The sequence below is a fragment of the Pezoporus occidentalis genome, unplaced genomic scaffold (assembly GCF_034315485.1).
Source record: "Pezoporus occidentalis ecotype Australia unplaced genomic scaffold, CSIRO_AGI_Poc_V1 ctg4, whole genome shotgun sequence".
Taxonomy (NCBI): domain Eukaryota; kingdom Metazoa; phylum Chordata; class Aves; order Psittaciformes; family Psittacidae; genus Pezoporus; species Pezoporus occidentalis.
In genome coordinates, this window is record NW_026915724.1 from 21510067 (window position 1) to 21522127 (window position 12061).

The 12061-nt window shown below is 37.2% G+C and overlaps 1 protein-coding gene across 11 annotated transcripts in view; it reads left to right on the forward strand.

Moving 5' to 3' along the window:
- PTPRM (protein tyrosine phosphatase receptor type M) overlaps positions 1-12061 on the forward strand; it is a 473439-nt gene that overhangs the window by 247649 nt on the left and 213729 nt on the right. For all 11 annotated transcript variants that reach the window (XM_062632987.1, XM_062632988.1, XM_062632990.1 and 8 more), the window contains exons 8-10: positions 617-925; positions 3422-3531; positions 8527-8728. In XM_062632987.1, coding sequence (XP_062488971.1) covers positions 617-925; positions 3422-3531; positions 8527-8728 — 621 coding nt within the window. The remainder of the gene's footprint in view (positions 1-616; positions 926-3421; positions 3532-8526; positions 8729-12061) is intronic.

Sequence of the window (12061 nt, forward strand, 5' to 3'; positions counted from 1 at the left end):
AAAAGAGCCCTATGGACTATTTTAAAGGAATTGAAATATTAACTTAATGTCCTGGCCAAATAGAGATTGAGTAATTGCATTCAGTCTAACTTAAATGACTAAAAAATAGCGGAAGAACAACTTAACACTTTTTCTTTGTGTAAACAGTCCCAGGAGAAAATCACTATGTATTTGCAAGTTTTCCCTTAACTTTTCTTGTTAGATACTGGTTGTGTTAAAGTTTTTGCTTTTAAAGTGTTAACGCAAATTAATTTGTAAAAAAAAAATGGGATGCATTTATTTTTTGCAGGCAGCAGATAAGTAAATAATAAGCATCATTTAAACTGTATCATGTACTTTGAGTTAAAGCATAAAAACTTTCTGGTACTTTGTTTGCTCTTCATTTTTCATCAAAGACTTTTCTGTCCCTTTCCCATGTTTTGTCTGGGATTTTTTCCCTGATTTTTCAGATCTGTGCTTTTATTTCATTGTCATTTTCACGATTAGAGATAAAGCAGTGAATTTCTGTTTCTGCTTATACGTCATATTTATGGAAATGTACAGCTTGCTACTCCTGTTACTTACTGCTATAACATGAATAAATAATCATACTAGAATTATGTTGGTAATTTTGCAGATCCGATGCGTGGGCCACGAAAACTAGAGGTTGTGGAGATCAAATCTAGACAAATCACCATTTGCTGGGAACCATTTGGATATAATGTCACACGTTGCCATCGATACAACCTCACAGTCCATTACCGTTACCAGGCTGGAGGACAAGAGCAAGTGAGAGAAGAAGTAAGCTGGGATACAGAAAGTTCACATCCCCAGCACACAATTACTAATTTATCACCATATACAAATGTCAGCATCAAATTAGTACTAATGAATCCTGAAGGACGAAAAGAAAGCCAGGAACTTGTAGTACAAACCGATGAAGATGGTGAGTTTTATATTTACAAATATTTATACATGCATACTGTCTAATAGTCAATACACTTCTGTATAAATGCATGTTCTACTTTCACTCAAATCTGTAACAAAGTTCCCACCAAATTCACCAATTTTAAGGTATTAAAGGATCCATTGGAAGTGTTAAAATGAGTGTATACATAACCTAAAACATCACACGTCATTTAATAATTTCTTCATTAAAATAATAACTTATGCTTGAGCTATGCTCTGCCTATTAAAAGTTCCAGTATCATTTTTAAGAAATTTCAGGTGATTGTTCACAGTATCTTCATGTAAGCTTTCCTATAGAACGATGTGCTCAACATTAAATATTTGTTCTTGACTTGTGGTTTAATTTTTTCCTCTAGCTTTGGCTTTCCAACTACTGGACTGCTTATTCAGACAATATCAGTATATTCCATATACTGACATTGAACTATGTATATATTCCCTTCCTTTTTGGTATTTCCAGCTAATGGGGGGGGGGGGGGGGGGGGTGGTGGTGGTGGTCAGATCTCATTTTTTTAAATTTTGAGCAATAATGTAATTTATGAATGTCTTTTTTCAAAAAAGCATGACAACATAATTGGCTAATATGGCTCTGTAATGTTCTAATAATATTACATGGAAAGGTTATGCTGTCCTCCTAAGTCCTCTGTGATATTATTGTGATATTGTGATTATACTTGCAGAGAGTTTACTGGAACTCTGTTAGCTATGATACCAAAATGTGATTCTTTGTTGAATTGGTCATGCATCAAGAATCAGTTTCACTTTCCCAGAGCGTTCTGAGATATAGCCCCTTCATGCACTCTACAAGTGCGCCCAAGTCTTTTGACCTTGCTTTTAACTATTTTAAAATGCATACTGTTCAAAGAAACGTTATCAAATGACTGGCATTGCTTTGTATAACAAATCTGTCCTCCTCCCAGTTTTATCGCCTGTGATCTGAACAGGAATGGCTTTGTATTTTCTTCCAGATCAGCAATAGATTTACGGCAAACATGTTGGAAAAGTTTCTAGAAAAAAAATCAACAATGATGAGTTCCTCTTATAACAAATACTTGGAGTCTGTCATTTAAACCTATTAAATCATTTACCATCTGCTGTCTTGGTTTTGTGTACTACCAATTTCTAATCAAAATATATGAGGGAATAAATTAAACAATTTAGGAATGTATAGTTGCTATTGCAAAAGTTTTGACAAAGCATAGCTAACAAAACATTGCTTAATTAGAATTAATTCTGCTGTCATCCTCTAAATTTTATTCAGTTCAACTGTAGGATGGCAAAGCTAAAGACCTTATTGTTATCTGGGCTGTTCATGTATTTTCTGTAGAATTTCACATAATATGTTCTTATTCCTGGCCCTCTAGATTATTCCGAGACCTATTAAAAAACAGCATCGGTAGTTAAGAGAATACCGTGGACAAAAATTACAACTTTTTAGTATACTGTACACCTCCAGTAAGGTACATAAATCTGGATGTAACACAACAGAGTGTACTGACCCAAATAACCATCATAATTTTTCAAATCACACAATCATGTAGATTGCAGGGGACCTCCAGAGCTCATTTAGTCCAAGCCTTTTGCTCAGAGCGGGTTCTACTGTATTTTTGCATATAGTTTGTGGAAAAGTGCTAACCCATCAATGCCTGTTGCCTCACAGCAGTGCTGCGTGCAATCCCGAAGATTTTCTTTACTCATTCCATTGCAAGTGTTCAAAAAATAAAACTGCAAATACATGTCTGTGTGCTGTTTACACATATTCTTCTCTCAAAACTGCATTGAGATTGGCTGAGGGATAAGGAAATTTGTTGCAGAACAAACAGTAAACAGAAATAGATCTCTGACAGTGGTCTTGATATCCCTGACTCTTCAGAGCTCATTCACGTAAATTAAGAGACTTTTAAGAAAAATGAATAATGTTAGATATTTGGTTTGGCTGCTTCATAATTACCTGACATTCACCCTGTTGTAGGTCTTCAGGTCTAATGCCACTGAGCACTGCTGTTCTGTTGAACACGTGGCTCATCTTTCCAAGCTAACCATTTCAGTTCAGTCTGTTGAAGCTATACGTTGTTACTTCAATACTTGTCCATTTTCATATATGAATGTTTACTATGTTTTTCACTGTGGGACAGTAACACTGTTGAGAAATAGGTACCTCAAATAGATTTTACTTGCAGGAATTTATATTTGAGATATCGCCTAATTCCTTATCAAATGCTGGCTTATCCTTTTCTTTCATTAGTAGCATTTATGGGGTAAGTGTTATGCTCACTAATTCCTTCTTACACTGAAGGTGACGCGTTTCCTTTATGGCACAGTTTTGTTAAATTAACCATTCTTCTCCTGAACTGCCCTGGCCTTGGGGAATTAATAGTGGGATGGGTTTTATGCCTCTACAGCCCAAATATTCATCAGAGCGTCTCCTGAAATTTTTCTCAAAAGATCATTTTTTCCTCTTTTTATCCATTAGTCCCGAGTGCTGTGCCGCTTGAATCCATTCAAGGGAGCACCTTTGAAGAGAAGATTTTTCTTCAGTGGAGAGAGCCAGCGCAAACATATGGTGTAATTACTCTGTATGAGGTACCTAGCATTTTGCCACGTTTAAGTTGTTATGTATAGTTTTGATTTTCAAAATGCATAATTTGTAAGAAATATTTTTTTTTACAGTGTATGTAAAATTAATCTTCTTTTTGAAGATGGTACCGGTTACAAAGTAATAAAATCACATACGTAATGTAGGAGTGAATTATGCAGGAAGCAAACTGTCCCTGGGTTATCAGCTCTAAGAAACCTGGTATTTTTAGAGCCATGTGATGCAGCATTCTACCTAGTAATGTGGATCAAATATTGTAAAAAGACTGAAAGAGAGATCTTAGTGAATTTTTTTAAAAATAGGAGGCATTACACAGTGGCGACAGTCAACACCACATTTAGACTCATTACAGGGAGCCTATTGTAATACAAACAAGCAGGCATAATTAAAAAAAAAATCCCCTAACATTTTTTAAATGCAAATTAACCAAAATTGCATGTTGTTAGATGTCTAAAAATCGCTGCTTTTCCTCGTGTAGAACCTTTGCCTGAATACCTTTTAGAAAAATTGACAAAAGACTGCACAGATTAAGCTGTCAGACAGTAATCACTGTTAAGCTTCTTACCTGACCTTACTACAAAATTGGTATTGAAATGCTTTGTTTAAAAAAAAAAAAAACACCTAAATGAGATACTGTGTAAAAGAAAAGTTGAATTGAATGGTAACCTATTGATACTGTTTTGAAAACTACTCTATTGTAAGAGGATAAAATGTTATGAAAAACTATGAATTGATTGTTTTATAAAACTAACTACTTTCCAGCTAGTTCAACAGTTGCCTGTCTTCAGGGATCAGAATGTTTTGGTTAATATGTTAATGTTCTTACTGATGTTAGGCTTTGTGCACCTAGACACGCACCATGATGAACCATCTTTCTACTTACAAACGCGCATGCACATCTAATTACACTGCTGAGGAGTATATGCACTGTATACGTGCAGTTCATTCTGTAATGTATAAACATACAGAACTCCATCATCTGTAATGGGAGATGTGCAGATGTATTCAGAGATGGAAAAGAATAGCATGGCCAGACTTTCTAAGGTAGTCAGGACTGTGCAAGTCAAAAGAAACTAGTATTCCAACAGTGAACAGAATATTGAAAGGTAAATGCCGGTATCTCATTTACTGTTTATCTAATGCAGTTCAAAGCAGAGTCTGAGGGAGCAAGGCAAACAGTTAAGTCATAAACTTGATTTAATTACTTTTTAAGTAAAAGATACCAACAGCCTGATACAACCGATCTGTCCCTTGTTTTAAGGGTGCCGACTGAGTCCAGTCAGGTGGCTAAATGTGTACAGACACCTAGTTGCTGAAGATTTATTTGTCAATACTTTTTCTGCCCTGATGTTTTCTTATAAGCCTAAAATGTATCACAAAGGTTTTATTAATATGACTGCTAAACTACCCAGAGGCAAGCAAATATACACAGTGAATCATGGGGACATTTCATCTATTTGAAATGTATACTTGAGGGGAAATATAAAAGTATACTTCAGGCATATTTTATCTAACTGAAGCAGGTCACAGGGTAAGATCCAGACAAGTTAGATGATATTTATGTGGTTTATAGATTGATTTAAACTATTCATGATGTCTCAGTAGACACCTCTCTGGCTGATCACTGTGCTGTCGAGGTAGTGGATCCAGCACAGCTCCAAACAACCCAAGCTTGAAAAGTGAAGTGTCTAACCCCTGCCTATAACTTGTATATAACTTGCCTATAACTATAGGCTTAGAAAAAGAGTCATCTAAGCCCTGGCTGTGTGTACATCAAATATTCTGATAATAAAAAGCACAGCCATTAAAGTTGCTCTTACACAAACACATGCTGTATTTGGTATGTTCATGAAAACTATGGTTGCCCTTGGCATTCATCTTTCAGAGAATGGTCTATCGGATGAGCACTGACCTAGTAAGGAGAAGGTCAGGGTAGGGGACATTTCAGATTGAGGGATTCCCCAGTTCATTATAACATGCTTGCAGGGGAGTGACTGAGGCATGCAGGGAGGGGCAAATGGTCCTTCCATTTACCTGTCACCTGCCACTGGGCTGTAAACAACCATGGGTACAAGAATTGTAGTGCCAGGAGGAAAGCAATTGTGAGAGTGCCGAATACTTAAGTCTGGAGTTGAAGAGGCATAGCTTGGGTGAGGCAAAACTGCAAGTATGTAAGCCTGAGTCAGACGTAGGAGCAAAGTTGCTCTTTCCAGGTGTCCTGGGTTCAGCAGTAGAAGTCATGTTTCTCCTTTGTGGTAGCTGGTGCAGTGCTGTGTTTTGACTTCCAGCCTGGGAACAGTGCTGGTGATACCGATGTTTTCGGTTGTTGCTAAGTGATGTTTACCCTGACCAAGGACTTTGTGAGGCTCATGCTCTGCCAGGGAGGAGGGGAAGCTGGGAGGAAGCAGAGATGGGGCGCCTGACCCGGGCTAGCCAGGGAGTTATTCCATGCCACAGCACGTCATGCCCGGGGTGGGGGGTAACTGGGAGTTACCCGGAAGGACACCGGCTTCCAGGTGGGACTCGTTTCTCGGCGTGTGGTATTGTATTCTCTTCCCTTGTTATTTTCTCTTATCATTGTTGTCATTGGTGGTAGTGGTGGTGATTTGTGTTGTATATTGGTTGCTGGACTGTTCTTGTCTCAACCCGTGGGAGTTGCACTCTTTTGATCCTCCTCCCCATCCCTCTGGGAGCAGGGAAGGGGAGAGCCCTGGGAGGCGGGCCTTGATTGCTCTCGGCCCGGCACCACTCACTGGGATTAAATGAACAAGCTGTCTGGCTAGGGTTTAAACCACTACACCAGGGCAAGCTCTTTAGCTGGTAGCTGTTTTTTATAGGGGTAGCCTTAAAACTACAGGCACCTTCTTTCAGCAAGAGGTCCCAGGGTCTTGATCCCAGCGCACAACATGAATTTAAAGTGCAGTCCTGAGTCTGCATCCCTTCAGCCAGTGAGGAAGCTCAATCTTCTCACCTCTGTATCTAGCATTTCTTACTCTGAGTACCTAACTTTACATGTTGTTAAAAATCCCATAACTTGGCCTGTTTCCCAGGGCCAGGAATTTGCTTTTATGCCTGAAGGAGACAGTCTTTTAATATATGTGGATATCACATATATTGGAAGTGTGTTGAAGTATCAAGTATTAAAGTATTCATTGCTATTGTGAAATTACATGCAAATCCAATTATTTTACCAATATTTAAAGAGAAAAGCCTTTAGATGAAGAAATGACATAATGACGAATTATACTATTTTGCTTCCCTATCATCAGTACAGATCTACAGTTGGAGGAATAAAGGGATTAGTCCTTTGGGCAAGGTTCTGTCTAAATTTGATAAAAATAGTCAGGATCCAGTAAGAAAATGACCCTCACGCCCTTTTTTGTCATCCATCATTCTGGAACATCAGCTCTTAGCTATCTAATAACTAAATGCTGCAAAAAAATTGTAAAAATCTAACATGGACCGTGGAGTCTCCAATATCCTGGCATTATTTTGAATAGAACTTAAATGAGATTTTGGAAAATTCATTTAAGAATCATAGAAATGTAGAAAACAGAGTTTACAGGGAGCAGCAAGGCATCATTTAGTTCACGTATCTACATCAATTGTGTATAAAATGTAATTTTAATGCAGTTGTTTAACCTCTCTTTTAAAATCTCCAAAAAAAGTTCTGACCCACTCTCCCACAAGCAGGCATAACAGCTACCATCAGAAAGGGAGATTATTTTGGGCAATATGTAACCTTTACTTCTTTACTGATAAAAGTTCAGATACTTGGTAATGCAGTATTCTTCTGTCATAAGTAGGAGAGTGAGTTGAGTCATTTTAGGGCACTTCCAGTGCAGTTTATGGATGAGGAGTTGTAGAGGATCTGCCTGTATCCACTGAAATAATGTTGGGGTTTATCTAGGTGGTATCAAAGATTTTATTAACAATTTTCCGCACTTTATTGGTGTTATGTTAGATGAGTCATATAAAAATCAATTTTCATTAAGTCAGAGGTTCTAGGAAATTGCAAGTGTTTAAGGTGTGTAATGCCGACATTTAGATGTTTCTATGTACTGTCTTATTAAGTATAATGATATGGAATAAATATAGCTAAAGGAGTGTCAGTTATCACTTTGTATAATAAGAGTGTTTGGAATTATTTGCATAAAAATGAAACTTTAAAAAGGAGGGATGAATCATTTTTACTTTTTTAATGGGTTTCTTACTTTTAAATTCTCATTACAGAGCATAGAAATTAGTAATTAACAGAAGAAATCTGGATCAAGTTTTACTGTGAACTTATATTAACATTTCTAATGAAAACTGAAAATACTGTTTGAATCAAAGAAAGAGCTGAGGATACAATATACACTATGCATATATTACTTAACATTTTATCTCTGTTTTCCTCCAATGAGTATCTGACCTAGGTACAATGTAATAACCTGAAAAAGTCCAAATTAGCAATTACGATACCTAAGCTTCAGACTAAAATAGAAGCTTTACCCACTTCCTGAAAAATTTGCCTTAAGCTGCCCTTATCATCTTTTATGGATAATCTTATTCAGAGCAAAGTGTAATTATAATGAAGTCAGCTGGAACTGGATGCTATACCTTCTGTTATTTGCTTATCTGTTTACCTGATTGTTTTGGTTTTCCTGTTGTTATTGATTGAAACCAACAGTAAGATGAATTTAAAAAATGATGCTGTTAAAGCCAGCATCTTGAAAGAATTAATGTAAGCCTTAGCCCATCCTTTAGAGTTGTAATCCAGCTGCCTCTAAGTCTCTGTATCTATAAAAGTAATAACTCATACCAGTTACAGCTGAGTTTCTGTGTCCCTTCATGGGATTTGGAATTTGAAGAGTACAAGAGAGTAAGATAGCTTATCATAAAATGTCTGACAGCGCATATATCCAGAGGGTTTACTGGATAAAGATGCAATCTCTGTCCGTCTGTTCAAGGCAGTTTATAACTTTCTTATTCTTTTGCAGATCACCTACAAAGCAGTCAGTTCCTTTGACCCAGAAATAGATTTATCCAATCAAAGTGGACGAGTCTCAAAGCTAGGAAATGAAACACACTATCTCTTTTTCGGACTGTATCCTGGCACTACCTACTCTTTCACCATTAGAGCCAGCACAGCTAAAGGCTTTGGACCTCCAATTACAAATCAGTTCACCACTAAAATATCAGGTACTTGATTAAAGAATATTATAATTTGCTTATGATAACATCGTGTGCAATTCTTTTGTTGTTTAGTTCCTCCTTAGGATTTAACAAGCAGCAAATTGAAGAAGTAAAATACATGTTCATCCCTGATGTCAAAGTGACATATATTAACATATCTGAAAAACTTCCAAGTGCTTAAGTACCAGCTAGTACTTTGAAATTCCTCTTCACAACTGTAACTTATGACCCAAGAAACCCTGTGAATTATTTGCCTCCAGTCAGTGCCAGCTGCTGTTGCAACATTTAGCATAGGGTTTTCTGGACATGAGGATGAAGGTTTCATTCAGAGCTTAGTCAGCCTTGACGTGGTTCTAAATTAGTACAGTAACGGTGCTGGAAAATCTCTTCAATGAGCCATGAACAATTGAGAGTAGAGCAGAAGTACTGTATGTCTGCCACTCGCTTAGAAAGTGTAGCTAACTGCCTGCCTGAATATGTTCCTAGAAGGCGTGTGGACTGAAGTGGATATGAAACTGTATTAGACAGGAACATCAGGACTAGTGGTTTTCAAATAGCAGCAGCATGCCTTTGTCACTTCTGCAAATCCATGAACAATGTTTTAAAGCCCTCCCAGAGGCAAAGAAACACTTCATTTCTCTAGCTGATGGGATGCAATACAATTGCATCCTCTAAAATACTTATGTAATTGATGACAAAATGTTTTACAAAGTTACAGTTGGAATCCCTTTACTCTTCACTTCTATACAATCTTCTTGGGAATTAAACTGACAGTTGAACTATGGCCCCTTAGTAATATTTATAGAAAATTGCCTTATCTATTTGTGGTCAACTGTGCTTTTCAGAAAAGATAAAGGAATGCATTTGGGTTCAACATCTTGTTTCTCTTTTGCTCTCATTCTGTGTATTGTCCCCATCACTCATTTTCTGTCCTCACTGGAATGAAAACAGGTAACAAGTGTTAATCAGAGATAGATAGACCAATTTATTTTTTGTTCTTACAGGAAAGGGCAGTTAATGCATGGTGGAAATTATTGCCAATACAGAAGTTAGTTGATAATTTTCAAGTTACAAAATAATTCTTTGTAGGAAGTCTTAACATAATTAACAGTGATCAGTAAAGATGGGATTCATTTTTCATCCCATTTCCTATACTGAGCAAAATCTTTCTCTGTCAGAAATCAATTTCTGACACACCAAGACTCAATAGGACTTAAGATAGCAGAATCAGCCCTTATTACAATGAGGAAGGAAGAAAGAAGACTATTGAGAATGGATGAGAATTCAATCGTCTGAGAATAGTGCTGGATCTTAAATTTTTTTCTTTTCCAAATTTGATATGTCCCCAGCTAAAACTCAGTGGTGTGAGCAAGCATTTCAGGCATGTTTGGGAATGAGAATAACCTCCAGGCTACTATGTGATGAAGCTTTGCTAGCTATCTCATCTGCACCCCACTCTCTCATTACATTGTGTTAGTTACTGCACTAACAAGGAGTGCTTATGACTTCTCCATGGGTAGTTAAAGCCATGGACAAGCTTTAATCTCCTGGGGAATTTAAAATAGAAGCAGAATGCATATATTTCTTAGTCTTGTTGAAAAATCACAACTGAAATTTTAGCTGTTGAATATGGTATCTTCTGCAGTGCTATTGGCCTGTGATCTCATTGTCTTCCTGTAAAGCTTTGAGGTTCTTGATGTGGCCAGTGCTCTCCCTTTTGGAGATATATGGAACAAAACCACTGAACATTTATGAATGAAAGGGTTTTGGTTTTTAGAACAGATGAGGTGGCAACAGTGCATTCTGACCAATTTCTGGATTGAGTCATTGCATTTTACTTTGTCTAACTCTAGACCGCATTTTCATTTGAATAAGATACTCAAATTTCCTATCTTAAGTGTTTGAGTACTGTTCTGTACTGTAAATAGTTGGTATGTTTCATTCTACAGTAGTGTGATTGGCACTGATGGATGAAGCGATCTGTATGTAAATATGTATTACCAAAAGCAGAGCTGGTAGCAGTGCATGCTATCAGAAATGATGGGCACTCTATTAGAAGACTGTTTTCTGTTCCATATAACTTTGTGAAAAGTCAGCTGTGTGGGCTAAAATCTTGTATGCTGTCTTTCATACTAAGAAGAATTTCATCCATCTGAGGAACGTGGCTGACATTGTGGAAAATTCTGCTGACTGATACATTACTGAAGTGTTTCCAAACTGGGATTTAAATATTTAGCAAGAAGAGAGACATTAACCTGGACCATCACTCTGAAAATCTGTCCAGATTAGGGCAATTTGTAATTTTTACAGTTTGCACATAAATGATTGAAAGTTGACAGAATTGAGCATCTAATATTACCATAGATACCATACTTACTGAACATTTAAGTTCTTTGAGCTTTGAGAGCCTTGCTTGTGTGTTCGTCAAGTCAGTGTGGCCCAACACAGAGAATCTCTAAGGGCATTACCTTTTAGCGCATCTGAGCTTTCTGCTTCCCGAGACGCATGCAGTTGCAAAAACTGTGGACAGGAAAAAATATCTCCTGTTTTCTCTGCTTATTGATAATCTCATTCTTTACATGGGAGCAGTGTGGTGGAGAAATACTCCTAACCTAGGCAGGAGAAAAATGGAAGAGTAGATAATATCCAAGTATCTGTGGTGAAGAGAAAATGTAACCAGGACTAGAAGATGGGACTTGGAGAACCACAACTCATACTCTGGTCAGGAAGACAGTTGCAGTGGAGAGGCACTAAGATTAGTTTAGAGTGCACGTAGGGACCTAGGACACGTAAGTTGGGAAGATTACAAGACTTGTTAAAATGTGGGCAGGAGACCAAGGGCAAGAAATGACAATTGCAGTGTTGTAAAAACATTGAAAGTCCATACAGTTTTCTGGAGATGCACTCACTCTGTGCTTCCCTTGTTTTCTTCAGGATGGCCAACTTGAAAATAGGGCATTATGTGAACAAATTCTGGATATTCAAAACTGCAAAACTAAAATATGTGAAAATTGTGTCTGAACCTTTAAAGTACTGTAATATGCCTTTAGACTTCTCAAAGTGGGTACCCAATTTACTTAAAATTATTAGTTTAAATGTTTGTACCTTATATCCAGGATTGTAAACAGAATAAAACCTTCTCACCTTACAAGGAGGTTTTAGAACACTATCTTTTACATTTGTAAAGCATTTCAAGACAGGTGAATATCAGTGAAAAGCAATGAAAGTGTTAATGTTTTCATGGCAGACTGAGGAGTTGTGGATGAAAGTGTTAATGCAATCTTTACTTGGATATGTAAGGCAATATGAATAATGGAGAGAGTTCATATGCCTTTCAAG